The 26,958-nt window shown below is 44.1% G+C and overlaps 2 protein-coding genes across 7 annotated transcripts; one reads left to right on the top strand and one right to left on the bottom strand.

Annotated features, from left to right (window-relative positions):
* Positions 1 to 437: 437 nt before the first annotated feature.
* galnt3 (UDP-N-acetyl-alpha-D-galactosamine:polypeptide N-acetylgalactosaminyltransferase 3 (GalNAc-T3)) lies at positions 438 to 9,652 on the top strand. 4 transcript variants are annotated; one of them, XM_037488628.2, is made up of 12 exons: positions 438 to 635; positions 1,352 to 1,479; positions 1,752 to 2,287; positions 3,004 to 3,176; positions 3,586 to 3,735; positions 3,924 to 4,158; positions 4,260 to 4,377; positions 4,493 to 4,693; positions 5,788 to 5,919; positions 6,164 to 6,265; positions 6,374 to 6,526; positions 6,637 to 9,652. In XM_037488628.2, exons 3-12 carry the CDS (start codon positions 1,791 to 1,793, stop codon positions 6,748 to 6,750), a joined length of 1,875 nt encoding a protein of 624 aa, XP_037344525.2. In that variant the 5' UTR covers positions 438 to 635; positions 1,352 to 1,479; positions 1,752 to 1,790; the 3' UTR covers positions 6,751 to 9,652. The 4 variants fall into 4 exon arrangements, with proteins under 4 accessions (XP_037344525.2, XP_037344524.2, XP_037344523.2 ...); XM_037488627.2 differs by having other exon boundaries at positions 1,238 to 1,479; XM_037488626.2 differs by having other exon boundaries at positions 1,201 to 1,479.
* Positions 8,253 to 26,296, bottom strand: csrnp3 (cysteine-serine-rich nuclear protein 3). Of its 3 annotated transcripts, XM_037488631.2 has the most exons (6): positions 25,940 to 26,296; positions 25,119 to 25,159; positions 13,036 to 13,204; positions 11,624 to 11,883; positions 11,197 to 11,493; positions 8,253 to 11,080 (listed from the first exon to the last, which is right to left on the bottom strand). In XM_037488631.2, the coding sequence occupies exons 3-6, from the start codon at positions 13,184 to 13,186 to the stop codon at positions 10,046 to 10,048; spliced, it is 1,743 nt and encodes a 580-aa protein (XP_037344528.2). In that variant the 5' UTR covers positions 13,187 to 13,204; positions 25,119 to 25,159; positions 25,940 to 26,296; the 3' UTR covers positions 8,253 to 10,045. The 3 variants fall into 3 exon arrangements, with proteins under 3 accessions (XP_037344528.2, XP_037344527.2, XP_037344530.2); XM_037488630.2 differs by lacking the exons at positions 25,119 to 25,159; positions 25,940 to 26,296 and adding an exon at positions 16,102 to 16,359; XM_037488633.2 differs by lacking the exons at positions 25,119 to 25,159; positions 25,940 to 26,296 and adding an exon at positions 16,135 to 16,359.
* Between the last annotated feature and the right edge of the window lie 662 nt (positions 26,297 to 26,958).

Below are 26,958 nucleotides of genomic sequence, written 5' to 3'. Positions count from 1 at the left end.
TTGAATGGGCTGTCATTTGAAGTGTTTCTTTTACTTTGTTTTAGAGCATAAAAACAATGGGTTGTATTTTATTTTTTCTACTAAATTGACAACCATTTTTTTATTTGCTCAAATCCCCATGTACATTATCTGTGAAAATATGACCTACATTTCCTTTCGATAAAAATAATATTGACATTATCTGAAATCCTTATTAGCGTGTAGATAAATCATAAATTAGTATAGTGTAAAGGTTGAATTTGATATCAAATAAAATAAATTGCTGCTATGATTGTATTTGCTTTTTTTTTATTCAGCTGATGCCACAACCTCCCGATTAAAACTTTGGGGCAGAACATTTTACATGACCAAATGGCACAGAGTCAAACATTTACGAGCGTGACTGAAAAAAGTAGAACACACAGTGGACATTTGAGTGGACATAATAAACTGGAAGCCTGCCGAGGAACACAGTGACTGCAGATGGAGTCACTGTGCAAGTCAAAGGCAGAAAGGACTCAAACTGGGCTCTGATCAGGCTCCCTGCTGCTGGTATCCGCGTCTTTACTCACTCAGGCATCCGACTCTTTATGAAGCCCATCCGCTGCGGGCAAACCGGGGGGGTCAACGGATTAGATAAAAACCACAGACCGCTGGTGAGTGTCATCTTTAACGACCGACTTTTCATCACGCAGGCTCAGATGTGATTAGAAAAATGCATGAGACAGAACGCTTAAGTTCCCCCCCCCCCCCCCCCAATGCGCGCTGCACCGTGTGCGTAAAGTTTGTGTTCGTTTTTCATATCGAATCCGTGTGCAGAGACGAGGTGTCTCTCACAGCCCGAATGGATGCGGTGTGTGTGTGTGTGTGTGTGTGTGTGTGTGTGTTTGGGGGGGGGGGGGTTACAGCGCGTTCCTACGTTATTTGTAACCCAGCAACTGTCCCAGTGAGTGACCAGTTGAACAAATCCTATTAATGGCACCATTATTGAATCTGAGGAACTCGGTAGAGACCTCCGTCTGCAACATCCCTGAAGTCAAACCGAGTGCAGAGCACTTTAGTTTTTCTTTAGCTTCATCGCGATAGTATTTAAAACGAGGTTTCTCCGAGGAGAAAACAAAAACAAAACAAGGGTAATCAAATGCTTCTCTAGATTCGAGAATAACAATCGCTAAATGTATTTAACGGATGCCGTGTCGTGGTTCCTCAAACGCATCCCAGGCATGGATTGTGACACGCAGAGGTTCTCTTTGCGCAGGCGCGCCAGCACGTCTCCTCCCTCTACCTGAGAAGAGCGCACCTGGATCCAACGAGACGGAAGTTCTGTGAAAGCCGATCTCAGAGCGACTCTGTTTGGGGTTTTTTTCCTCAGGGAAAGGTTTCTTCGGAGTACAAGCAACTAACAGAAGGTCTCCAGTCGAAGCAGGATGCCATTGGTTGACGTTTTCGAGAACAATTCAAAAGTCTTTCCCAACTGAAGTCTATTTTCAGCGTCTCGGGGTGAGTGGTGATTTTTCTTGAAAGGATCACAAAAGACGATCGAATCTTGTGATTGGTTTATATTTTTTTATAACTAACTAGCTTTAACATGAACTGCCATTGACTTTGTTTTGTTACAAAGCTCCAAGTAACACACATACGTGATGCATCCACTCAGCTGTTACGTATTTCCATGCAGGTTGAATTTTTCCAACCTCAGTGTCTTAGATTTAACTGTTACATTGATGCTAGTTGATCATCACTCAACATCTGAAAACATGTATGGATTACAGCCCAACGTCAGTCAGCAGCCTGCTCTCCATCCGAGAAGAATGATCAGTCTGCGCAGGGTGCTCCGGAGGCGACTGCACCCGGTCAAACTGGCCGCAGTGGCTCTGGTCTTCGTCACGTTCGTGTTCCTCATACAGTGGGAGGTTGGGAGCCAGAGCCAACAGGAGGACCCGTGGCTGAAGGAGATGGCGGTGAAGCGGGATGCCGTGCTGGGCATGGTGATGGGAGCCGTCAATAACTTCAGGGACGTGATTCCAAAGATGCAGATCAGAGCCCCCGTGCGCCAGCCGGACAGCGCGGACGGCGTGTCCTGTCTGCCGGGTCACTACACCGCCGCCGAGCTCAGGCCAGCTCTGGAGCGGCCGCCCCAGAGCCCCAGCGCCCCCGGAGCCGCCGGCAGAGCTTTCCACACGGATACGCTGACCCCGGAGGAGCAGAAGGAGAAGGACCGCGGCGAAGAGAAGCACTGCTTCAACCTGTACGCCAGCGACCGCATCTCCCTGAGCAGAGACCTCGGACCAGACACGAGACCCCCAGAGTATGGCGGTTTTTACCACCCTCACACTTTTGATCAAACTGTGCAAAGCCCCTTAATTTTACTTTCCAAATGTGCACACAAGCGGAGGGTGAATATGGTGTAGACCGAAATACATTTGATTAGCATTATTCTTTTTGAACATCATGTAGTTGCACCACCTAATGGGTGTTAATGCAGCCTCATCTTTCCCCATTCACTTCTCTGTGGACTTAAATATCATTTAAACTGGGGAAAAAAAGCTCCCTAACAGATTATTGTTGGACCCAGCCCAAATATGTCCATCTGATTTGCTTCTTGCAACCCAGGGGGGGGAGAAATCTCTGGCAGAAACCACAGAAGTGATTGTTCTGACTGGGCCTTGGTTTCAGCATCCATGTCCGGTTACTGTTTTTGGAAAGAAGCACAGTTGTGTTTGGCATACTACAGTACACCAAAGTGCCTGTGAGTCCAGGAACATGTCAGGAGACAGTTGGCACGTGACACCGACACGAAGCCCCGTCCATGTTTTGGCTATCTTTCATGGCAAATTACAAAGTCTCTCCCCCCCCCCCCCCCTTTGAACAGGTAGTTCAAAGGCTGCCACACATGCAGTGTCGCCCTCTGCAAGGGACACCCCACAGGGGACCGTCTGCAGACGTAATAACTACGCCATTGTGCCGCTCGGACAACTGCACAGGACAGTTAGATCTTTGTGCTCTTTCTCCTCCTCGCTGCAGATGTATCGAGCAGACCTTCAAGCGATGCCCCGCCCTGCCGACCACCAGCGTTATTATTGTGTTCCACAATGAGGGTTGGAGCACCCTGCTGAGGACCGTGTACAGTGTCCTCCACACCTCCCCGGCCATTCTCCTCAAGGAGATCATCCTGGTGGACGACGCCAGTGTGGATGGTAACGATTCAATGGGGCCCTCTCGGGAGCGTCTCCTGCACTCTTGCGGGGTTTTGATTTCATGCAGCACGTTGGGTGGGCAGCTCTTTGCTGAGCCACAAAACATTCGGAGAGAAGCTTCCTGCTCCTTTTTGTGGCCCGTGAACTGGGCGACAACAGGAAGCCAGGGGGCTGCTGAAGGAATACTTTCCTTATTAATTAGCAGAGGTTGTGCTTAGCGATGGGCGAGCCATCCATCTGACTCGCTGAGCTCAATTATTTGTATGTAGAAAAAGGAATCAAGACAGTTTATTCAACACTGTCAAACCTTTTCATCCAGAAGACCGTGTACAAGAATCGCTCGTGTGTTATTTGCTTAGGCTTTTCACAATGTTCTTCTCCACCTCTTACGGAAATGCCGTACTTTCAGATGCGTTGAAGGACGGGCTGGATGAGTACCTGAAGCAGCTGAACATCGTTCGAGTGGTCCGCCAGCGAGAGCGAAGGGGACTCATCACCGCCCGGTTGCTGGGCGCCTCCGTGGCCACCGGGGAAACCCTCACCTTCCTGGACGCCCACTGTTAGTCAACACGCCTCGCGTAAACCCACAGAGAGAAACCAGTTCCACACCCTGACGTACACGCCTACAGCTTAACCGCATCGGCGTCGCTGCGCCGCCGCTACATTCCAGTCATTATGCATGCACACAGATCGTTGTCCAGAGCGGATTTGTGACGTTGTGCTTCTCTGATCTGCGCGCGTTGACAGGTGAATGCTTTAATGGATGGCTGGAGCCCCTTCTGGCAAGGATAGCGGAGAACTACACCGCAGTAGTGAGCCCCGATATAACCACTATTGATCTCAATACTTTTGAGTTTACGAAACCGTCGCCGTACGGCCAGAACCACAACCGGGGCAACTTCGACTGGGCCTTGTCTTTTGGCTGGGAGAGTCTACCAGATCACGAGAAACGAAGGAGGAAAGATGAAACATTCCCCATTAAGTAAGTAAAAACATTTATACGGATATGGAATCAAAACTGTGTATAAAATCTGATTGGTTGTTTTGAAATCATCAAAAACATCTACCGATTCCTCGCCGTAGGACCCCCACGTTCGCTGGTGGCCTCTTCTCCATCTCAAAAGATTATTTCTACCATATTGGAAGCTATGATGAAGAAATGGAAATCTGGGGTGGAGAGAATATTGAAATGTCCTTTAGGGTAGGTGTTTCTCCTTCTACCTGTTTATCCACCACCATCCAGACAGCTGAATTTGGTGTGAGTCCAGCCTCTGGTCATTGAGCGTCCGTTTGTGCGGCGTCCCATTAACCCGCAGGTCTGGCAGTGCGGGGGACAGCTGGAGATCATTCCCTGCTCTATTGTGGGTCATGTTTTCCGCACCAAGAGCCCCCACACCTTCCCCAAGGGCACCCAAGTAATTGCTCGTAACCAGGTTCGACTGGCTGAGGTATGGATGGACGGCTTCAAGGAGATTTTCTACCGTCGTAACCACCAGGCTGCGCAGATGGCCAAAGATGTACGTAGTGCAACCTTCCCCTTACACCACACACACACATAGAAGTATAGATAAAAAGAGTTAGATTACCAGATTTAGCAATGTAACGCAAATCATCAACAGGCTTCGTTGAGAAGTGAATCATTTTTGCAGGGGAAAGCACAGAAATACACAGTATTGTTTTTTTTACTTTTGTAATTCGCAACGCATCATTTCTGTAAATTAAACTCCTCTTACTGAGATGTAGGGAATTTGATAAACAATTAAGGGCTGAAAGCTGTTAACAGACAGAAAAATGGGCCTGAAAGACAGCTGCTTTGGTTAAATGACTGAAGCTCTCAATGATTCCCAACATGTGGTACCGAAGGAGCCATAAATGGTTCCCTCGGGGTAGTAACTCAGAGGCCAGACAAGCCCTCTCCTGCTGATTCAAACGGACAAGGCGTCTCCAACAGCTTTAAAGTACCCCGTGTAGTAGTCATCGCTGTGCACTAGTGTGCGCAAGTAGCTGCTCTCGTCATTCTAGTAAGTGCTCTCATTTATCACGAGCATCACAAACCCTTTTCGAAATGATCACTTCCATGTAAAAGGTGCACTGATTAAAAAAACCTGTCTGTTGTTACTTTGTTTTGAGAAGGCAGTCATTAAAGCACTGGCATCATGTGTTACATTTCTCAAATTGTATGACTGCTCAGTGTAACTTCCACAACGGCCACGGTGACATGACTTTGCTGTAATTCAACTTCAGTGGCAAATGCGTGCTTGGCAAGTTGCCATGGCGAAACACTATTGCGGCTGTAAGCTGTAATTGCTGTTTGCCTAGTAGTAATTTACGAAGCACGCTATTGCTGAAAGTCTTTTTTTTTTCTTTTTTTTCTGATACTTTTGTTGTCCTCAATACTTTGAGCACTCCACAAGGCCTAATTACTGTGAAATACATTTCATCAGAACTCCAAATAGATCACAATAAGAAGGGTACAACCGAAGTCTAGATGTGCGTTGTTGCTTTGTAGTGAGCCGCGTAAGTGTGCAGCACGGCTGCAGGGTGTCGTTGCGTTCAAGATCAATGCAGAGGAGCTGTTTTGTTCCATTGTTGTTGTTGTTTTTTTTAACAGAGGGCCTTCGGAGAGATCTCCAAACGCCTGGACCTCCGTGCGCGGCTGCAGTGCAAGAGCTTCTCGTGGTATTTGAAGAACGTTTATCCAGAAGTCTTCATGCCTGATCTCAACCCACTCCGCTTTGGCTCAGTAAGATCACACACACACACACACACACACACCCCACCACCAACTCTCTTCTTACCAAACCTCAGAGCTCTGTCTCGCCGCTGTGGGTTTCCACTTGGGATCTCCAGAGGGTACTGAGCAGTTCCAATTTGACACAACTGAAAGCACTCCAGAGACTCGGGTTGTTTGAACAGCTTGCGTTGGATGTTAGTTTTACATTTTGTTTCCTCCCACTGCTCTCCCCTTCGCCTCCCCGCCTCTGTAGATAAAAAATGTCGGCAAAGACGCATGCTTGGATGTTGGAGAGAACAATGAGGGTGGGAAACAGCTCATCGTTTATCCGTGTCACGGACTCGGAGGGAACCAGGTCAGTCGGGGAGGGGGGGGGATGGATTTCGCCTCCATCGCCGACCGATATCTGTGACGTGGAATTCAATTTGACGGCCGAGGCATTTTTATGTTTCCTCTGCTGCAGTATTTTGAGTTCTCCACCCACCACGACATAAGGCACAACATACAGAAGGAGCTGTGTTTACACGGGGCAGAGGGGACCGTGAAGCTGGAGGAATGCCAGTATAAAGGCGGCAGCACATCTGTGGGAGCGGCGCAGAAATGGGAACTGAAGGAGGTGAGTTTCCTGCGCACGGATTTGTAATTTCACACACCTTGGTTGTCTTTTTAATTATTATTATTATTTATTTTTTAAGGAAATAACAGTTTTGTTTTCTCCTCTCACAGAACCAGTTATTCTACTTGCCAGAATGGAACATGTGTCTGAGTGCCAGCCAGAAGCACCCTTCTCTGGCCCTCTGCAACTCCACAGACCGACACCAGCTCTGGACCTTCGTCTGAGTGTGAAAGCTACACAGCCGCTCGACGCAGGTACACCCTGCTGTGTGGAGCTAACCTGCAGTGAGATGACGGTTAGTATTTATTTTTATATGTAGAAGAACTGTACTGCTGCTGGGAAATTTGGACTTTGGGAGAAAGCACAGTGTGCCACTGCTGGAGGAAAGCATTGAACCGATGCTCCAAATCGGACTGGGAACTGAGATTTCTGGAAAGGATGAAGATGCACAAGTGCCCTTTTGTTTTGTTTTTTCACTACTGCAAGTGTTTTCAGCCCACATGTGCAGTATTGGGTTTATAAAGTTGACACTGCAGATTTTCCAGTAAGACACACAATATCTAAAAAAACCTTTTATTTTTTTTATTTTTTGTATGAAATATAAATGGGGTTCAAGACAAAAATCCCAAATGTTATGCACCAAAGAGACTGACATGCGGGGTGAATTGTCCCCTTTTTATAATACCTTTTAAGATAATGCAAAAACCTCATTTGCAATCATCGGGTGCCTTAAATGTGATTTTATACTGTGAGGAGGGAGTGCTGGCAAGGGGGGGCGCGAGAGGGTTCATGCAGTTTCCTGTTGATGTAGAATAGAAGCTTCTACTTTTTTTCTTTTTTTATCAAGGCATTTTCAAATCAGGATCGAAGTGAATAGACTGATTTAAACTGGCTTTTGATTAAGAAACCTTTGCAGGAAAAAGATTTCATAACGTCTTTACAATTAGCTATAATCAATGCAGTCTAAAATAATCACAGTTAGTCATCCCTTCACCAAGGTGATGCGATTCTGTTAAAACATTTTGATGTGTTTCTAATATGCCCAACACATTTATATTATTGCGGTAAGAGTAAAGAATACACCTACCTGTAGAATTTAAGTTGAGACTCAATTAGAATGTAGTAGTTAGATCAAGGTGTTCCTCATAAGCTGTGCAAAATGATTGTAGACCTATTTTTGGAGTTTGGACTTTCATTATGAGAGAGAGAGAGAGAGAGAGAGAGAGAGCTGCTCCTTTAACACAAATATACAAAGGATTTGTACTTCAGGTGTTTATTTCAAGGGCTCATAACAAAACATGTTGATGATTGAAATTCATTTTTATTTGACCTAGAGTGCGTTACTAACAACTTACATGTCAAACTTCACGAATTACTTTCAATATGAATTATTCTTTTAATTAGCGACATTTTCTTTTAAATTGTATTCTTTGGTGTTCATCACATGGGAACTTTTAATGTGACATGAGTTCAACCAAGGAATTCTATCTGTTGAGCAAAGGTCTGAAACTCTTCCTCTACATCTAACCCAGAGTCCACTAATGAATCTCTAGTGCAGGCACTGGTGTTCACATGCTTGGTGTCTATTTTTGTCTTGGTATTTAGTCATTTTTAGGTCAATAAATTGAGTTGGGTAGTACTGGAAGCTGATTTTGTCTCATTTCTCCCTGTGATCTGCAGAGGGCGCTTTGCACCAAGAAATAGCTCTCCTGAACAATGCCTGGTAGTCATTTTAATCAAATTTATTTCAAAACCATGTTAAAAATGAAACAGAAAATTAAACTTGCTCTATCTACAGTTGGAAAACCAAACACATTGAAAACATTTTTACCATTTTGTGCAAACGTTTGCATTTTACAGAATTAGAAATAGAAAGGAATAAATTAGGCACATGAAGCTTTTACAACTCACAACCAGCATGTAACAAAAGACAATTTCAAGATAGTGAAGCAATTTACTCAATACAGACTTTATAGTAAACCACAATAAATACACATTTCAATATATCATTCATATTAAATACTGGAAAAACAAAAAGCCAACACAGGAGTCTTAACTGGATGCAGGGTCCATGTATCCATACATCTCACAATGTACGCTTTGGCACAATTGATCTGTACTACCGGCTACGTTGATGCCACTGATTGCCTGAAAGCAGTCTGAATATTTCGTTTGTGCCACGCGGTAGCATGAGAGGTCCCAGCTACTCGACAGTCAAACCATAACCCTCAAAACTCTGGTATCAGTCTTTCTAATTATAAAGTATGGACCGATATTTGCAAGCTTGGAACGAATATCTGTATTCATGCAGGAACAGAGAGCTCGAGGGAAAGAACTTCAGCAGCATACTTCACTAGTTCTATTCGCTACATTATTGCAAAAAACCCCAGTTGTTGACTGCTTAAAGATCTCATAGAAGGTTGTTCATAGATTTTTGGTAAACATTTTTCTCACATCGGACTGTTAAGTCAATGGCTCCTGAGAATCCGGAGTCATTGTGTAGCTGTTGGTTACTGATATGAATAATGTTTGAGTTTTGATTGTCAACCTTGAACATTTGCTTCCCCTGCATGCAGATTTTCAAACTAATGGTGCTTTAGTTACAATACCAAGTGCTGTGACAATTAAGGAAGGGTCTTTCCACTTTAATGAAGATATTTGCTTTTTATACTTATGGAAATATGTCAAAGTGCTACTTTTTATTAATATCCCTGTTTCAATGGAAATCAAAGAATTCATCTGTATTTGTAGAGGGACCTGCAAATCATGTTTTTTAAAGAGTAAACAGTGGAGACAAAAAAACAAGTGAGGGGACTTATTCTTTTCTCCATTTTAGTTAGAACCAATTGCCACTGGACCCCCACACACAAGTCCAACAGGCTGTGGATTGATTTCTTGATATTTTGTGCTCTAGATATTGTATTCCAAACATCAAAATAAGAATTCAGGCTTTTCATGCTTTAAAAAAAAAAACAGAAAATAATATAGTGACAAAACAATAGGTGAAATGTACATTATGTACACAACACATTTTCTATAAAACAATGCCTTTTCTTTTTTCCTAAATGTCACTGAGATTCCCAAAACAGCATGCATATTGTTATCAAAACATTTACATTAAGGATACACATTATTCAGAAACAATAAATAAATTGACAATAAACCTTTTTTAGACGAATACAGTAGACATATAAAAGTTCCATCTACAGAACAATATCTCCTCAAGTCTAGAACTTTACATCTGAAATTACAAGATACATTGCACAGCATGACATGACTGATGTTTGGGGGAAAAAAAATCAGTTGGATCTTGCAGTTCAGCACACGCTGTAGCAGAGGAACCCTCAAAGAAATAATACAATATTTTCATCATGATATCTATGGCTTTATAGAAAGATGAAAATGCTCGCTAGTGCTGTAAATTGCTATGGTCGGATAAAAAAAATAAAATAAAAAAAAGGCCATGATTATGCTCCCTTAAAAATACTACTAGGTCAGGCTGGAGGGAGGAGGAAGCCTTCAAATGGCTGTGACCTCGGGGCAAGGGTCGGGTAACGGCAGGTTCTTTCCCAGTAAGCTCGGGTCAGAGTCGCCATTGACGACGGACTCCGCCGTCATACACGGCTGTGTGCTGCTGTTCAAGTAGCTTTCGAACTGCGTCCCGTTCTGGGAGGAAAACGCCTTCTTTTCCCGATCGGACGCGCAGCGGGTCAACGGGGGGGCGGGAGCTCCGTCGGCCGCGCGCCGCCCCCCCCCGCCGCGATCACAGTGGTCCGTGCGCTGCCCGGCGGACACGTCGGGTGGTTCTCGGCTGGCGTTGCCGGCTTGGAATGCTAAGGCCTCCCCGTAGGCTTCACCGGGGCGGCCGGTTTGGCGGTCGCAGGCGACGCCGCAGCCCCCCAGCTGATGGTACTCTGCTGAGGGGGAGTTCATTAAGTACGCGTTTCCGTTCATGTGGTTCTCGTGAGCCGCGTTGCTGTAACACAACACGGCGGACAAGGGCACAACGTCGGTGTGGGAGACCGACGGGGCCGCCGCGTCCCGCTGGGAGTTCTCTTCGTCTTCGTCATCCTCGTCCTCTGAGTCGCTGTTGGCTAAGCTCTGGGTGCTGGAATCAGAAAGGACACTGCAAACGCTGCTACTGTCCTCGTCGTCTTCGTTCTCCTCCTCCTCCTCCTCCTCCTCTTCGTCTTCTTCATCCTCCTCCTCTTCTTCGTCGTCCAGCGGCCCCTCCATCTCGTCCGCAGCCTGCAGGTGCATGCTGGCAGTCTGTGGAACGGCGTCGGACAGAGAGTACTCCAACCTGTGCTGGGACTGGACGAGGGGGTTACCGCCTCCCAGGTCGTTAGTTTCGCCATGGTAACCGTTGGCAAGGGGCGCCTGCTGCTGCTGCTGCTGCTGCTGCTGCTGCTGCTCACGGCTCTTCTCCAGTTCCAGCTTCATTATGGTGTGCAAGAAATGGGTCCGAACTCGGATGGGATTAAACTCCACTCTCCCAGTGGAATTGGTGCAGCCCTCTTTTGTGCAGCCGCATGGAAATGACATACGGTCCACCTAAGGTAAAAAAAAGCAACATTTACTGCGCCTTTCATTTCACTTTGATAAGGACATGATGGTATCAAATAATGTGCCACCTTCTCTTTTAAAGTAGGGCGTGTGATAGGATTTACCTGGCATTTGATCCCCGCGATGCTGCAGGCGCACGTCTCCGGGTCGCAGAAGACCCTGCAGTCACAGCCGCAGTCCTCCCTGGACATCCGGATAGCCCGCAGTTCGTGCTTCTCTTCCACGTCGATCTTCTTCACGCCGGAGGAGCGCAACAGCGCGCGCCGCTTCTTAGTGGTCAGCGGCTGCAGGAAGAAGTACTCGTCCACCTCCGTGTTGTCCAGATCGATGTCGTCGTCGGAGATGTCGTCTGCCGTGAGCGCGTTGGCCTCTTCGGACTCCACCGTGCCGTTCTTAGTCAGCTGAAAGCGAGAGGAATCACATCCGCACCTCGTTATGAGGGGTGAGAGAAAATGACAAAGTGACGCTGACATCTGTTCTGCTTATGAAGTACTTTCTTTGTCGGTATTAATTACTCTGATAAAGATGTACCTTGAGTTTGATGGAATTGAGTTTCTCCTCCTTCAGGTGATCCCTGAGCATGTCTCTGTGAATCCTCTCCTGCTCCACGGCGAATTCCCCGAGGGTGTACTGCCGGATCCAGCTGTGCCTGTTGGACATTCCCAGCGTGCTGCCTCCCTGGCTGGGCACGCTGGTGAAGCCCTGCCGCCGGCTGAAGTAGTACACGGTCACTTTCTCAAAATGCACCCTCCTCGTCCGCATGCGCTTCTCTCTCTTCAATATTGAGTCAGCTACAGAGGAAGATGGTTCATGTTAAAAAAACAAAAAACACTTTTCATCTGGGTTGTAAACTGTTCCTGACAATTCCTTCATCCAATGTGGAAAGAACTAAAGCTGTGCACCGCACATCGATGCAGCGTTTCATCTGTATTTCACGGTGCAGCAGAACCGACGTGCTGAGAGCTTCTCTCAGATGTGACCGTTCTGTTTTGTCATTACAGCGAGCTTCCACATATCTTAGTGCAGCTTTTGCAGGGAAGGATTTCATCCAATCCACAAGCTTCCGCTTGGCAGTCCCTTTTTTAAGGACAGTCTAAGGACTGTCACTCAACTGCATGTCATTCACACATTTCAAAGAAGAAAGAGAACGTGTGAACCTCCCATAGCCCTAACTGTGACATTATCTTAGGGTACGAAAAACAAGCATTCACTTGCATCCAAAACAATTGGTCGATCAATAGAAAATGTTGGTTGTGAATAAATTGCCAGACTGTATACATCTATAGTGTGAACTAATGTTTGCTGCTTTTCTCGGTTTTTAGTTGGTTGTAAACTTATCATTGTCAGGGTTTATTATTTGAATGGTCAAAAGAAAGCCGTAGATTTTCAGTCATCGCCTCAAGATTGAAAAAAAATGTATTTTTTAAAACAACATTGTACAAACAAAACAATTAGTTGAAAGTAAATAATTGGCACACCAATCTCTAATGAAACTAATGGCGTTCTTAGAAAGCGAAGGCATTTAGATCTACATTACCATCAGTGCTGCACACACACAGCTTGAGACTGCATCAGCTCACTCATCTGAGCCTGTGCACTGGATCTGCTCCCTAATGAGGGAGGCTGCCTGTGTCTCCTTCCCTTTTATTACAGCACTGGACCACTCAGCCTCCTTTATGCTCGTCTGCAATGACGGTGAATTATTACCACACTCCCTGATCTACAGACATGCAGATTTGATTTGTCTGAACTGCATCCTATATCGATTGTGAGCTACAAAATCAGATTCTAGCGGAGTGTAATTCCTTTTTGATTAGAAAACCCCCTTTTCAGTCCGCTAGCATTTTTCACCGTGAGATGAAATGACAACATTAATCTTCCTGTCAATGGCAGCATCGAGCTCAAAGTATGAGTACAAAAAAAAGGAAAATACAGGCACTCACGGGTGAAAGTCCCTGAGGCAGATGGGTTGACACTGTCACCGCTATCCCCACTCTCACTGCAGGAGACCTCATCATCGGACTCCCGCAAGGAGGAGCACGGGGAGGAGGAGGCTTCCACCTCCTCAAATTTCCTCTTCAGTATTCCACTCATGGCCCGCCGTGTGTGCACCTGAAACCAAAAGACCGCAGACGGGCCACACATTATTTAATATCCAGTTTAGGGCTTTCGTAATCCTCAACACACTCAATTAGCAATAAGACCCTGACTCCCCCCTTCCGCCCTACACACAAACACACACACACACACACGTACAAAATATCTCCTGCCACTATCCCAGCTCCCTAGGCGAATGATCACCTTGGCATAAAGGAGCTGAGATGGATGGAGAAAGCTTCTAATTACATACTACCTCTGACTAAGTTCCTTCCCCTGTCTTTGATTTAGAAGCTGGATAAAAAGATGAAAAAAAAACTACTGGTCAAACTTGTCTTGCACTGGTACCAATCGCATTAAAATGATATACAACATAAATTAAGTTGATAAAGTATTATGGACAATAATATGTGATAATGTTCATTTAATTAACAATTCTATAAAATAAAGCAAAATGTATTACATTGCATCTTACTTGCAAACATGTTCCACAGTGCATTAATAGTATGATTGTGATGGTTATCTGCATTACCACACGTGCATACACACGCTGACCTGCACTTGTTGATGCACAAACTATTGAACCGTTGGAACAATCTGCACCACACCGAGTCATGTGTACTTGTATCATCACGCGGTGCTAGAGGAGGATAATGAGTGACATTAGTGTATATCTGTGATGCGCTTGTGTTAGGTCAGATGCTTTCTACTGAAAAAAAGGCCTCCGATTACAGCAGATAATGCAGTTACAGTCGCATTAGATCCGAAAAATAACTACTATGACTGCCTCTTATTTGCGAAGTAATCAGTAATACGAAAAAACAAAGTAAAAAATGACAAAATAATGAAAGCAAAAATGGAACAGACAGTATTATCCCTTCTGCGGATCTGACAGTGACATCATTAAATAGAGTAAGAATAACAGTATCCATAACATATCTACTGTTAAATCAGGGACAGAAATGTTTCTAAAAAACTAAATTAAAAAAAGCTATATTTGTATGGATGTGCTGGTGCAGCTAAATGTTTGTGGGAGCACTTCATACAGAGGCCGCTGAAACAGAAGTGTTAAAAACTACTTCAGTGTCAATTGAGAGGAGCCATTAACTCCCTGTGACTGATGATGCAATTAGAGCAAGCTCATCAGTCAACTACCCTAAAACAAATCCCAATTGCTCTGGAGCTACTGCGTTGTAACTGTCATAAATATATTGTTTTTTTGATAACTACTTTTCCCCAGCAAATATTTCTATTTGCTGTAATATTGCAGGATGCATTTAATCCCAATTTATAATATGAAACCCTTCTGAAATTGCCTTTAATGTATTTAATTTATTTTTATTTTTTGCAGAGCAGCAGCTAGAACTTCATCCTACATTTTAAAATAAAGCCAATGAGACAACTATGCTGCTGTGTCACAGCGAGGATCACTAACTGCTTCCTCTCCTTGAAAGTGAATTATCTACAGGCAGCATGCATCTTCTCCCAGTCCCACTCCGTCGATTTTCTCGAGCAGCTTGTGGGGGGGGGGGGGAGTTCACAGACGGCCACTGTGTTTCGTCTGGACTCTGATATCGAGTCACTCACAGATGCAAATGCCGCGCGAAGAGAAAGAGGTGCAACCCAGAGAGGAGGGTCATTGTTCCCGGGAGGCTGTGCTTGCACAGCGCAGTGACGTGCCACCGCCGGCATTTGGAGGAACTCCAGAGTAAACAATTCTACCTTCAGCTAAAGAATGTGAGGCATCTTCCATCTGGGAGGACGTGGAGGAGAGATGGAGACAGTTAGAGTAACCCCACAGGGTTAGGTTTAGGTTTTCCCTAAAGAGAGAGCTGATATTGAATTAGAAGAAAGATCTATGAGGGCTGCATCCTATACTGGTATTAACCATCTTTTCCATTATCCAAACCAAAAAAAACTGACAACGAGAGAAGAAACAACCCCAGAGTGGGAAATCTAATCGTCAAAACGATAGCAATAAATAATGACTTTGATTCATAAACTAATACTGAAGCTGCTAATTTACCATCGGAACAGTGTAGTTAAAGTATTGTAGTTACTGTAGTGGAAATTTCCACCAGAAATGTAATTTTAGTCCATTTTCCCCTGATTAAATACAATTGTTGCAAACCCTTTTCTATGCCTTCTCCTCAGCGGATGCTTTCCTGTGCGTTGATACCAAAAGCAGGTTTCCATGGAGATTGTTATGTAGCCTCACAACTATAGCCTTCCTGATGACAGTGTTTTCAGCATTACGTGTGTATATGGGTCCTTTTATATAAAAAAATCAGCGTTAGTTCACAATGTCTGTAAATGAATTATAAAAGGTGCTTAGATTTCAACATTACTAATTAATTTGCATTCTGTGTTAAAAATCCTGACACTGTATGGGCATGACATCATAAACGGCAGAGCTGTGGGTAATGCGTGTGAACCCCTTTTTTCATGGAGGCAAAATAAAACACCACCGAATGTTTCTCTAGCAGCTCTTTCTTTGTCTTCTCTGTCGCCGTACCAGCACTCATGGCTGGGCCGCAGACACTATGGTACAAGGGAGAAAATCCCAGAGAAAATAATGCAGCAAAAGCCGGCTTGGAAAGCCCCTCCCTGTGTTTGCCTGTCTGTGCACACACATCAACTGTGGAAACCAACTCCTGTCCTTAATCAACAGCGCTCTCGGCACTGTAGCGCACTCGCAATCTGAATACAATTACCCCCCCCCCCCCTCTTCGTCATTCACAATTTTCCCACAGTCACAACAAAACCGATGTGACAAGTCAAGGCTCAAAACGCTCATCCCAAGTGATGCTAACAAGCCGCCGGCATCTGGTGCGAGTCATGAGTCACATCGGCCTGTCGATGACCACGTTGCACTTGTTCCGCGTGCGCCGACCCCAACAGGAACAACTGACCTGCATCCTCTGGCGGACCGAGACTCCTCTCACCTCTTCTCACAGCAGCTCGGCCACAAAAAAAGGTGAAACACGTTGAGTTCCCATCTTTTTCACTCTACTGATTTGCGGCGCCCCCCCCCCCGAGCTTCATTGGCAAAAGGAAAAAGGTTGCAGGAGGGTGGGAGAGACTTGTAATTTTCCAGCACTGACTGCAATGTCGGTACCATATGCTTTATTGTTGCAAGACAACAGTCTTTCTTACTTTAACTTCCTGTCACTGTCTTTACCCCCCCCCCCCACCCCCCTACCCTCTCCCTCACCCCACTCCCTCTATCCCCCTCTCCTTCTCTCTCTCTGGCCACACAAAGGCTCATTAGCTGCAGCCGGCTGAAAGGCAGAAGCCAGACTGGAGCAAAGCAAAGGCAGCCTGTGAGATCACATGGGTGGGATGTCTGAGATACAGAGAGCGAGAGAGAGAGAGAGAGTCAGGCATGCCTCTGCTACTGCTGCCTGCAGATATTTTTACCAACATGAGCCACAGGGAGGGGAGGGGAGGGGGTGGGAGGAGGCATGGGTACAGGGGGGTCAGAAAGAGGGGGAAAAGACAGAATGTTGGAGAAATGCATAACAAGAGAGGTACGGGGTTGTATGAGAGATGCAGGGCAGTGAGAGTGTGTGTGCGCGCGTGTGTGTGTGTGTGTGTGTGTGCGGGGGGAGATTGAGATGCAGAGAGGAGGGGATTCAAGGAGTAGCAAATGGGAGGGAGAGAATGAGAAAAAGATGGAGTGAGAATGGATAGAAAAGGAGGAAAAGAAAAGAACAACACAAGGGAATTATTAACAGAGCATACAACTACAAATTAAATATATTTTAGGAGAGAATACAAAACGGAATAAATAGAATTGAATGAAAGAACATTGCAGAGTTTATATGTTTTCTAAACTCAAGCAATCTGCACTGTAAATAGTAGCGGTAGAAAGAGTAGTAGTAGTAGTAGTAGTAGTGGTGGGAAACGTACATTATTAAAGGCTTTATGTTCCTTCTGAAAGCATTTGAAATGTTTCCTTTTAAACGTGCAGAGAGCACACAGGCAGCCAGTGGAAGTGGAAAGTACTCTAACAGACTCTGCTGTGTGTTCAAAGGAGCTATAGGAATAGGTATGAAGGTATGCATACTGTACACCTTCATACCTCCCCATGGTAAAGAAGCACCTGTTCATTCTATTGCAGTACGTTAGCTCTGCTACTTTATTTTCTTCCCCCTCTGTATGATGACACAAAGAAATAACTACAACTACTTGACAAACACAGGATGCACCTTAAAAAAGCTGTTTGGGGACGTCACAGAACACATGTATGCAGGCGTCTCTCTCTCTCTCCACTAAAAGAACATAATGATTGCTGATGACTCTGTTATACTAACATGAGGGAAGATGGTGATCTGTGCCTGATGAACGGCTCTCAGTCCCGACTGGTAAAGGGTTAAAGCAAAAGCTGCTATACTTGAAAGACATCAATATTACATATAATAATAGAGGGAATCCATAAGCCTAAAATGGTTTTCTGTCTTAAAACTGTTTTATATAACGTACATTTTATATATTTCTGAATATATGAATTAAAATAAATAGAATAGAATATTAATATAGCCTGGCTTTCTTTAGGTTTTTAGCTTCTAATTGATGTGTACTTAACTCTGACTACCATACTAAACAACATTAGCACTTCAAACCAGGCAAGTTGGAAGCTTGAATAGACTATTTAATATACGCTTTACAAGAACCATTGAATAATTATATGAAAACATGGATGTGTGATTGAAGTCGTTTTTGAATTTTATGTTTTCTCTTACATTTTAGGAGTAAAAACAATCATACCACAATTATGGCAGGTCAACGTAAAAATAACAATGTGTATAGTGCACTGTGATAATTCATATCATATGGGTTTATTCACTTCCAGAGGATGCACGGTGTTAGTAGACGACCCCGTCTATCTAACTAATTCAAGCATCGCACACGTACATTGCCCTGTTACCTGAAAAAGCAAAAACGGAGGCTGAAGCGATGGCATTTCAGTAGCGTTGCGCCCGTGATGGTGACCTAGATCTGCTCTGACTCTCAACAGGCTTTCTGTTTTTTTTCAACGAAGGAGATTGAAGACAGCCGGCGAAACCAAACAAAGAAAAGGTTCAGAATAAATCATTTGTGTGTGCCTACTGTTATTGAGGTCATATGCAAAAGTCTCACTCCCACTCTGATGATGAAAGGTAAATCCTAAAATACGTTTTTTAAAGACATCGCCGAATAGTAATAATGTTTAAAGATACGCAAATAGAGGAGTGCTTGTTGTTTGTCCCTGCAACATTTTTGGAGACCAACACATATATGTATAGCTTCATTCACTTTAGTTTGTTTGTGTTTTACACGGCACAAACAAAGTACTTCCACCTTTGCCCAAAATTAGTGAGACGGGGGCCTTTGGGTGGTGTGAATGCGTTAAAAGCAAACCTTACACAAACCCTTTGGCAATCCAGACTCGTCTGGCTTCAAGGCAACATATCAGCGACTGTTGTGAAGCGGTGGCCGTGAATCAGAACCGTTAATGGAAGAAACCCGAATGAACTCAGGGTGAATCATCGCACCCACTCTGCTTCCCATCGTCATCGTCGCAGCCATTATCCTTATCACCGTTAGCGCAGCTTTTTCACTGCATTAAAATACCGCGCAGAACAGACGGAAGGTTTGTCACACTTTGTGAATTCAAGTCCAATGTCCAGGGTCTCAATCGGGTCGCAATCAAGTGCATATTGCAGCTGTACGATGAACCTGCACCATACAGATGAATGCCCTCTGCCATCATTCATATACAGTTCTGTAGTGCGTTTCCAAAGCAAAAAATGATACCTGCATGGGCCATAAATAGTTAGTGGATAAATAAAAAAAGTTCTTCTGGAGCATTCCACATCCCCACATGTACCACACATCACTTTGCCTACTTTGACAGTTTTCCTCTCTTCAAAGTGAATACTGACACAGTCAAACACAATGACATCAGCTACGCAAGCAGGCTTTGGCCCACGTAAACTACTGCCCAAAAATTCATACCACAGCTGCCTCCTGAAAAATCATGGACACCCAGCGGGAAATAGATCCACGGATGCTAGAATGTGAAAGGACGCAACTATTTGCCGGGACCTATCACAGTCATCAGATAGCAGCTCTGACAGGCTGTTGATGCAGTAACAATGTTTGACTTGCGTTGAAGCACTCAACTCAAATCTGCATCCAGGGAAAGTGAACAGCACCAACCTCTCTCACATTGCCTGTGCTACACAAACATCCCATCCCTTCGTTGGTGATATCTGCAGATTGTTCAGTTACATACGTAAACTCTAACTGTTTGCATATACATATATTATTTTTGGGGGGATGCAGTTCGTCCAGGATGACCATCAGACCCTTTGTACGACTGCCTTCTGTGTACGTGTGGGGGGGACACAGGAGTAAGGGATTGTCTGGAGACTGATAAAGATTGTAAATCTGTGTTTCTGCATTTGCCAAATTCCAATTTGATTCAATATGGCTGATCACATCGCAGACTACTAGTGTTTCCACAGTGATGACGCGCACATTTCTTCAGCCCAGATGGCTCGGCAGATCGTTTTATTATTTCTTTCTCGTTTTTATATAATGTGAAAATTGTTTGGTCTCCATAGCAGTAGACCCTGTCTAAGTGACTGAGGGTGCACTCTACTATAACCATATGAAGGGATCAAGACAAAGCATTAAACCACAAAAGATCCTGGGCCATGCGGCCAGTTTGTGTTCGACCTCATCCATCACTGGTGTCGCACACAGCCATATTCAGCATCCTCGAAAGAGAGAGAGAGAGAGAGAGCTGCACAGGGATGCAGAGGCAGCGTGAGCGATAACTACATAGATAAAAAGAAAGAGGAGCTAGGTCGCAGCTGGACTCCCCTGAGGAGAAGCTGTGGCCTGGATGATTATACAGCTACAGATGATGTCAGTGGAGGATCCCCGGCTCGGAGAGAACACAAACACGCTGCTCACGTATTCATTGAAAGTGTTTTGTAGGAGGCGTGCGAATCCTAAATCATCAGTAGAAAGCGTTTTTTGAGAGGTCAGGGGGGCATCTGCCCTAATACGTACACGCTAGCCTCATGTGCAGGAATAACACGATAAACACGGTTGTTTGCAGCCTTTCCCTTGAGAACATACAGTAAGGCGAACACACAATAAATCAAAAATCAAGGATGGATCAAATCAAAGGGTTATAAAGACGTGTGCAACAGTGCAGCAGCAGAAAGCCATTTATGTCGAAAGAATCCTTGTGCAAATTTTGCAATTAAGCTGTAGCCACCACACATCTTCCACTTGCTCAAATAATTGCTCTCATTATTTTCCCAGGACACTGAAAAACATCTGCCAAACGTTCAATGACAGCGATAATAAATATTTGCTTGCACTGTCTCTCCATTGTACGTGCACTGCAATAAAGGTCAGGTCGCAATTAAATACATTTTAATTGTCAGGTACGGCCATCTTCATTCTCAGTCAGCCATCAAAGGATTCAACGTGCACGAGGGGAAAGAAAATATTCAGCAATTAAACACAGAGGCATCCGTTTAAAGAAATGTAGCGACATCTACAGATTTATGCAAATGAGACTTCACATTTGTTAACTTGCACTAGCCTCAGGCTGCAGACAGATCTGCTCCACACACATGAAAGGAGGGAAGAGGGGGAGATGGGGGGGGGGAGGGGGGGGATAGCAGTAGCCAGAAAGAGAGAAAGAGAGAGAGAGAGAGAGAGAGAGACAGGAAGGGAGGAGACTGCAGCCCACTGCTCAGCACTCCGCACACGGAGGAGCTGCAGCCTGGCGAGGCCTGCTCCAGCCTCCCTCCCCCCCCCACCCCCCTCCCCCTCCCTCCCACAGCTACAGTGCAGCCGAGTGCTGGGAATCATTGATCTGTTCTTCCTCTTTGTAGCGCGATGGAGGAAGCGCGGCTGGAATAAAAATAATGACGTAAAGGCCAGTGTGCAACTGTAAATTATTCAAATTTCAAAAATGTATCTCGATGAGGGCTTGTGAACGTCTGACACAATGTTTATTTTCTTCTTTCTTATTTCTCACCAAACATCATGAGCAGTATTTTTATGAAAGCCAAGTGTTTTCTTTGAGGATACATTTGATCCAACACCTTTCTCGTTGCAAGCAGTGTTTAAAACACATGAAAAGCAAAACCAACTCAGACGGACAAACCCCACATTTAGAATAATATTTGGATTTGCTGCAATTCAAGTCACTCAGAGCGGAGGCGGGATCACGCACTCTCACCCTCATGTCAATCACAATGCTCGCCTAAATTATTCGTGGCTCTATATTTTATTTATGACTATATTTTCCCATGCCGCCTGAAAGTTTGCAAAAGCCGGTTTTGCTGGCAGAAACAGAGCAGCCGAAGCATTTCATAGAGACGACGCTGCTTTCATCTTTCACTCAGACTGGGAACGCTGTGGGATGTAGAGTTCATGTTCCGCAGACAAGGCCTTCTCGTTTATATATAGCCAGTATCATGTTGAGATCTTGAATAATTTGTTATCTGAGAGCAGGTAGTAGTAGTATCGGCGTGATTACAGTGTGTTGAATTAGAGTGTTATGAAAAGCTAATTGACAAAAATATCAATACAAATTGTTATCCTGGATACACATTTAATCGATTATTTATTATTAATTGTGATACTAAGTAAGTTTAGTTTTTAGATGTAATTAAGATTGAAAAAAATGTTAAGACCCTACAATTACAGCAATAATTCTGTTATACTAATTTACTTAATTATACTTTGATAAGTATCAATACTTTGCTAGTTTTTTTGTTGAGTACCGTATGACAGATGTAATAATCAGAAGTCTGGTTTTATTGTTACCAAATTAAATTAGAGAAGAAAAAAAGTGTGCTACCACGTCACTATAAATAGTCATGACTCATCCGCTGAGCATCACTCAAAGTCAGAAAACAGCCGCTGTTAGATATTATTTATAAAGTAGTTGACTGCCTCGTCGGGACTGTGTGAGTGATTTGATGAGATTTGACACTGATCAAACCAACACACTAACTGTTATCAGATTCTAATTCAAAACTTGAGGAGAGCATGAACACACATTGCACCATGATTTATCCCGTCAAATGCAAACCACACACCAATGAAAAGAATGGAGAGGGAACAATAAATACAGAAATCTTCCAAGTCCGATCACTAAACATTCCTTCTCACAGAGAATTACTGATTGAGAAAATGTGTACAACGCCTTTAAATGTCCCTTATTGTAAGTCGCTTTGGATAAAAGCGTCAGCTAAATGACATGTAATGTAATGTACTACACACACGAGTCACAGCACACGACTATTTGCGACGTTGAGATGTACCGTGCTCCATTTCCACCTGGGAAGACGATGAAGTCTCTCCTTCAGTGTGCGTCGTTATCCACAGTTTCTCTGTGTTTGTTTGCAAAGGGCACGCCGGCCGCGCTGACCTTTAGTGTGCGTCAGCGCAGGTGAGCGTGCTCACTGGTTGGCTTATCGGCCTGATAACGCCTCCCCCTCCTCCTTCTCCTCCTCCTCCTCCTCCTCCTCCTCCTCCTCCTCAGGTAAACACCGTCGGCTCTGTCAGCACTTTCGTGGTAGTTTATTCTACAGCTTTAAATAGTGTTGGCTTCTCAGCCCGTGGCTCCGGAGCCAATTAGAGGAAATATAAATGTTTTTAATGGCACCTTTACATTTTAACATTTCAAACCTAAATGTATTTGTTTCTTGAGAACCGTTATCTCGTTTACGAATAAGCCCTGCTCAAGATCACTAGTTGACCACATAGAATTCTTTAACATTTACACATCGCATTATGAATCCCAACATGAACAGAATCAAATAAGTAGTTAACAAGGTTAAGGTTTTTACTATTTTGATTTGTTGTGCAATATGACTTAGTTTACATGATTTCATTCAAAATGTCTTTTACTTAACTAAAGGTTTCCTTAGATTTTAACCTTTACCAAAAGAGTTGAATTGAGGATAGTAATTGTTTTATTAATGTGTTACAGTGAAAAGAAAACTGTATAGTCTACGGCCTGTAATATATTTACAAATAAAACGTGTTTTTCTTCATAAGACATTAAGAGGTGTGCTGTACACTGACAAATAAAACACATTATGCAGGGAAATATGTTTTTTTTTTTTCTTCTTCTTAACACTTAATTAGTTGGCAGCAGACAAAAGATTCCTAATAGGTGTCATGGCAACATCTCAAGAGAGCACGGTGCTGAACCGTGAAAGCTCCGAGCTCATCCAGGAAGGAGCCAGAGACAAAAAAAAGAGTCACATCAAAAGCACCTAAATTGGAACCATGAACCCTGCTGAGACGTACAAAGCACCCGAAAGGCTAGTATTAGTTCAGATTACAAGCCTTTACTTCATTGATGCTGATATGTGTATGTGGCGTTATTATGAAGGCAAATAAAACAGGTTTTCTTAATGGAATTACTGATTTTATGTATACAAACAGAACATCTCATCCGAGCACAGAGACAAACATTCAGAATCAAAGAACGCTGCCGAGTCTACTAATGTACCTGCCTGTCACCTGGTCTTATCCTGATTGATTGGAATGAAAAAACACTGGAAAAATGCCATGTTTGCTTCCAAACTACAGAAAATAAAATCTACTCATTTTATTTCTTATATCACTAGTAGAGATCGTGCCCTTTATGTGAAGGAATATAACACGAATGAATGAGCAGTATTTCAAAATTGCCAACTTGGACGAGTCTTTTTTATAAATTAATTCCCAAGTTTATACTTTTCAAATATTCTGTTGCAGACCTTTTGGGACAGAGGTTAATTTTCCGCACATGCTTAATGTCGACATAAGACAAATATATTTGTAAAAGTTTATAATGTTCTTAAATCTAAAACTCAATCCAGCCTCCCCCACATTCATTTACGATGTGATCTTCAAACGTACTCAAATCTGCCTGAACCTCCGAGTGCATCGTGCACTCACGAATGACTGTTTTACCACAAAGAAGTACACAAAAAGATGTAGCTGTGCACGTGGATCTTTCTGTGCAGACTACTCACCCACACCAGCTCTTTCCTTGCTGCTGTTAACACCTTTCCACTGAGTCTTTAATGCATCTTTAATTCACTGTATCAAGCTTTAGCCATCTGTGCTGTGGTATGTAAAAACCAGCATGACCGGATCACATATTCAAATATGCCAGCTTTTCACAAGTAAATACATCTACTTAATGTTTTCGATGTCCTTAAACCCAGCGCCACGTGTACTAATTATATTCCGCGCCTCTGAGGATAGATTGAGGAGACAGATGGGTTGAGCAGGGAAATACCAAGTCAGGAGAGAGGCGCCTCCATCTCTCGACTCTCGATCACAAAGATGGAACCCTCGTGTTTGTTGGCATGTTTTACAAGATGGGTCTGTCGAGGTTGGCGGGAGAGCAACACAGAAGGGATGTAAGAATAACCATATTCAAGCCTTAAATGTAAGAAAACAGACAGTTTACATGTCTGCGTCTTTTGATTACATTACTGTAGACATACTGGAACTACAGGGCTTTGTAGGCAACAGTTAAAAGAAAAACCTCACTTAGCCTGCCTTGGAAATGAGTGAAAGTCTATCATCAAAAAAATAAATATTAAGCATACATTACATGCTCCACTCTAGAAAAGATATGCTGTCTCTTCATCATTTTGATATCTCAGGCATCTCTCTGGTATAATCCAGTGAGAATAGCACAGCTGTCTGTATTGACTAAACACTGTTGTCTGCATCAACATCACGTCCTATCTTGTTATCAAGAGGGTCTTTTGTGGCAGCGTAGCAACAGTTGTGCGAGCTTTGAACGCCGTCTCTCTAGCAGCCATGAATTTAATATGTTAATATGTAGTGAAAGCTGCAGTATGATATTTCAGACAGCAATAAGGAGATGTGGTCTTACCTTCAGCAAATAATATTACACTGCAGTTAAACGCCTTTGTTCTGTGGAGAAAAGAGAGGAGAAATAGAAATGTTCAGTCTTCAATGGTGACTGTGTCCTTTCTATAGTTCTAAGACACAAAACGGGACTTTAAATTGTGTTTGTTGTGCCCGCTCAGAGCCAGCGTTTTGTAACGTGTGTGTTGTAGTGAACAGATTTTTGTCATTGAAATGTCAGCATTGACATATAGATGATAGACGGAGCTTTATCGAAATCTCTTTGTGAGACACTGTTATGGCTGGAAGGGGGGTGGGGGCGGGGGGGGGGTGGAAGCTCTGCCCTATCTGCTTGTTCTGCAGGAGGCTCGGCGGGAGGCCCAGACTTTCGGTGAGCTGACTCCTGGTTTTGTGGCCTATGTGACAAACGTGTGCAACCTCACGATTGCATACAAATAGCACGGGAGCTGGACTATGTGGTATCCCGAATCGGCTGTGTGTCAATTTTGCAGGGAATCTTTTGTGCAGAGAGCAATGAAGTGCATGCCAGTGGTTTTGCAGGAAACAAAGGCAAAAAAAAAGCTCTTTACTTATAAGTGTCATTCATTAATCTGAAGGCTGTTCCAATTGTCCTAAAGGGCCCACTGGGATGCACAGAAGAGTTTGACAAATGGACCCAACACATTGACATCACAAAACAGAAGGTTTAGGTCAGAAAATGTCCTCTTTACAACTGAGAAAAAAAGATGACAAACACAAAGAAAAAACATCCCCCTCCTCCCCTCCCTCATCTACTAACGTGTTCAAATGCAGGCCCATCACCTACGATATCGCTCATACACTCACCATTCATTTCGTTCCCATCATCTGCGACCAGCCAGTCGATGACGCCCCTCTCCCAATGGACTTCTCAATATTTCGCAGAGCCGGTTTCCCTTCCACTGCCGGTGAGATCATGAATAAAATCGGTACCGGGTCTCCCGAGTCGTTCTGCACCGCCCGGCACCACCGTCGCATATGTGTAACGGGGCTGTAACGAGCACTCTTTCCGGCTGCTCGGGGAACAATGGTGCAGAATCGGACTGACAGCTCCACGGACAACGTGACTCGCTCCGTCCAATCACGGGTTTACAAACCGGGAAGGAGCCGCAGAGCGCGGCCGCGTGCTCCGCTGAAGGCTCCGGCGCGCGGCGCTCCGTGGCGTCACGCGCGCCGACTGCCGCCCAAAGACGGCGAGGCTTGATTTGGACGTTAAAACATATCAAGTGGGAATTTGTGGTGTCTGAAACTCTGTCATTAGACGTTAACAATGTTTTCGTTTGTGTGTGTGTGGGTGTGTGTGGGGTGGGGGGGGGGGGGGGAGGAGGGGTCAATGATGATTTTTAGTCGCTTTTATGAAAGGGCGACGGCAGGTAAGTCGCGATTCTCCGGTTTACAATAATTCACATTAAACAAACAGACTTTAAATTCTAGGCATACTTTACTTTCCCCTCCTACACTGGGTTATATGTTATGTTTGAAGCTGAGCTGAGCACCCTGTTCCATTACTTTACATCAGTGGCCTAATACTATTACTACTGACTCTAATAGTTGAACAAATGGTAATATGTCTGATTGAGATGCGTATAGAATGAAACAAATGTCTTGGCATAGACCCACTATATAAAATTGTATTAGGCCACTCTGGGTCTGGGTTAGTTGCAGGTTAAATTGACCAAATGTGAAGGGCCTTTGCTGGATTAGAGCCCAATGCAACGGGACAGCTTTGTGTTTTAGTGAACATATGATTTCTAACATTAACATATGACTTCTCAGAGAGTCGGGATGAAATACATCTCTGAAGCACACTGCCATCTTGTGGCTAC

This window comes from Pungitius pungitius, chromosome 10, assembly GCF_949316345.1.
Source record: "Pungitius pungitius chromosome 10, fPunPun2.1, whole genome shotgun sequence".
NCBI classification, from domain to species: domain Eukaryota; kingdom Metazoa; phylum Chordata; class Actinopteri; order Perciformes; family Gasterosteidae; genus Pungitius; species Pungitius pungitius.
Note: the sequence above shows the minus strand (reverse complement) of the source record. Positions and strands in the feature narration are given on the sequence as shown.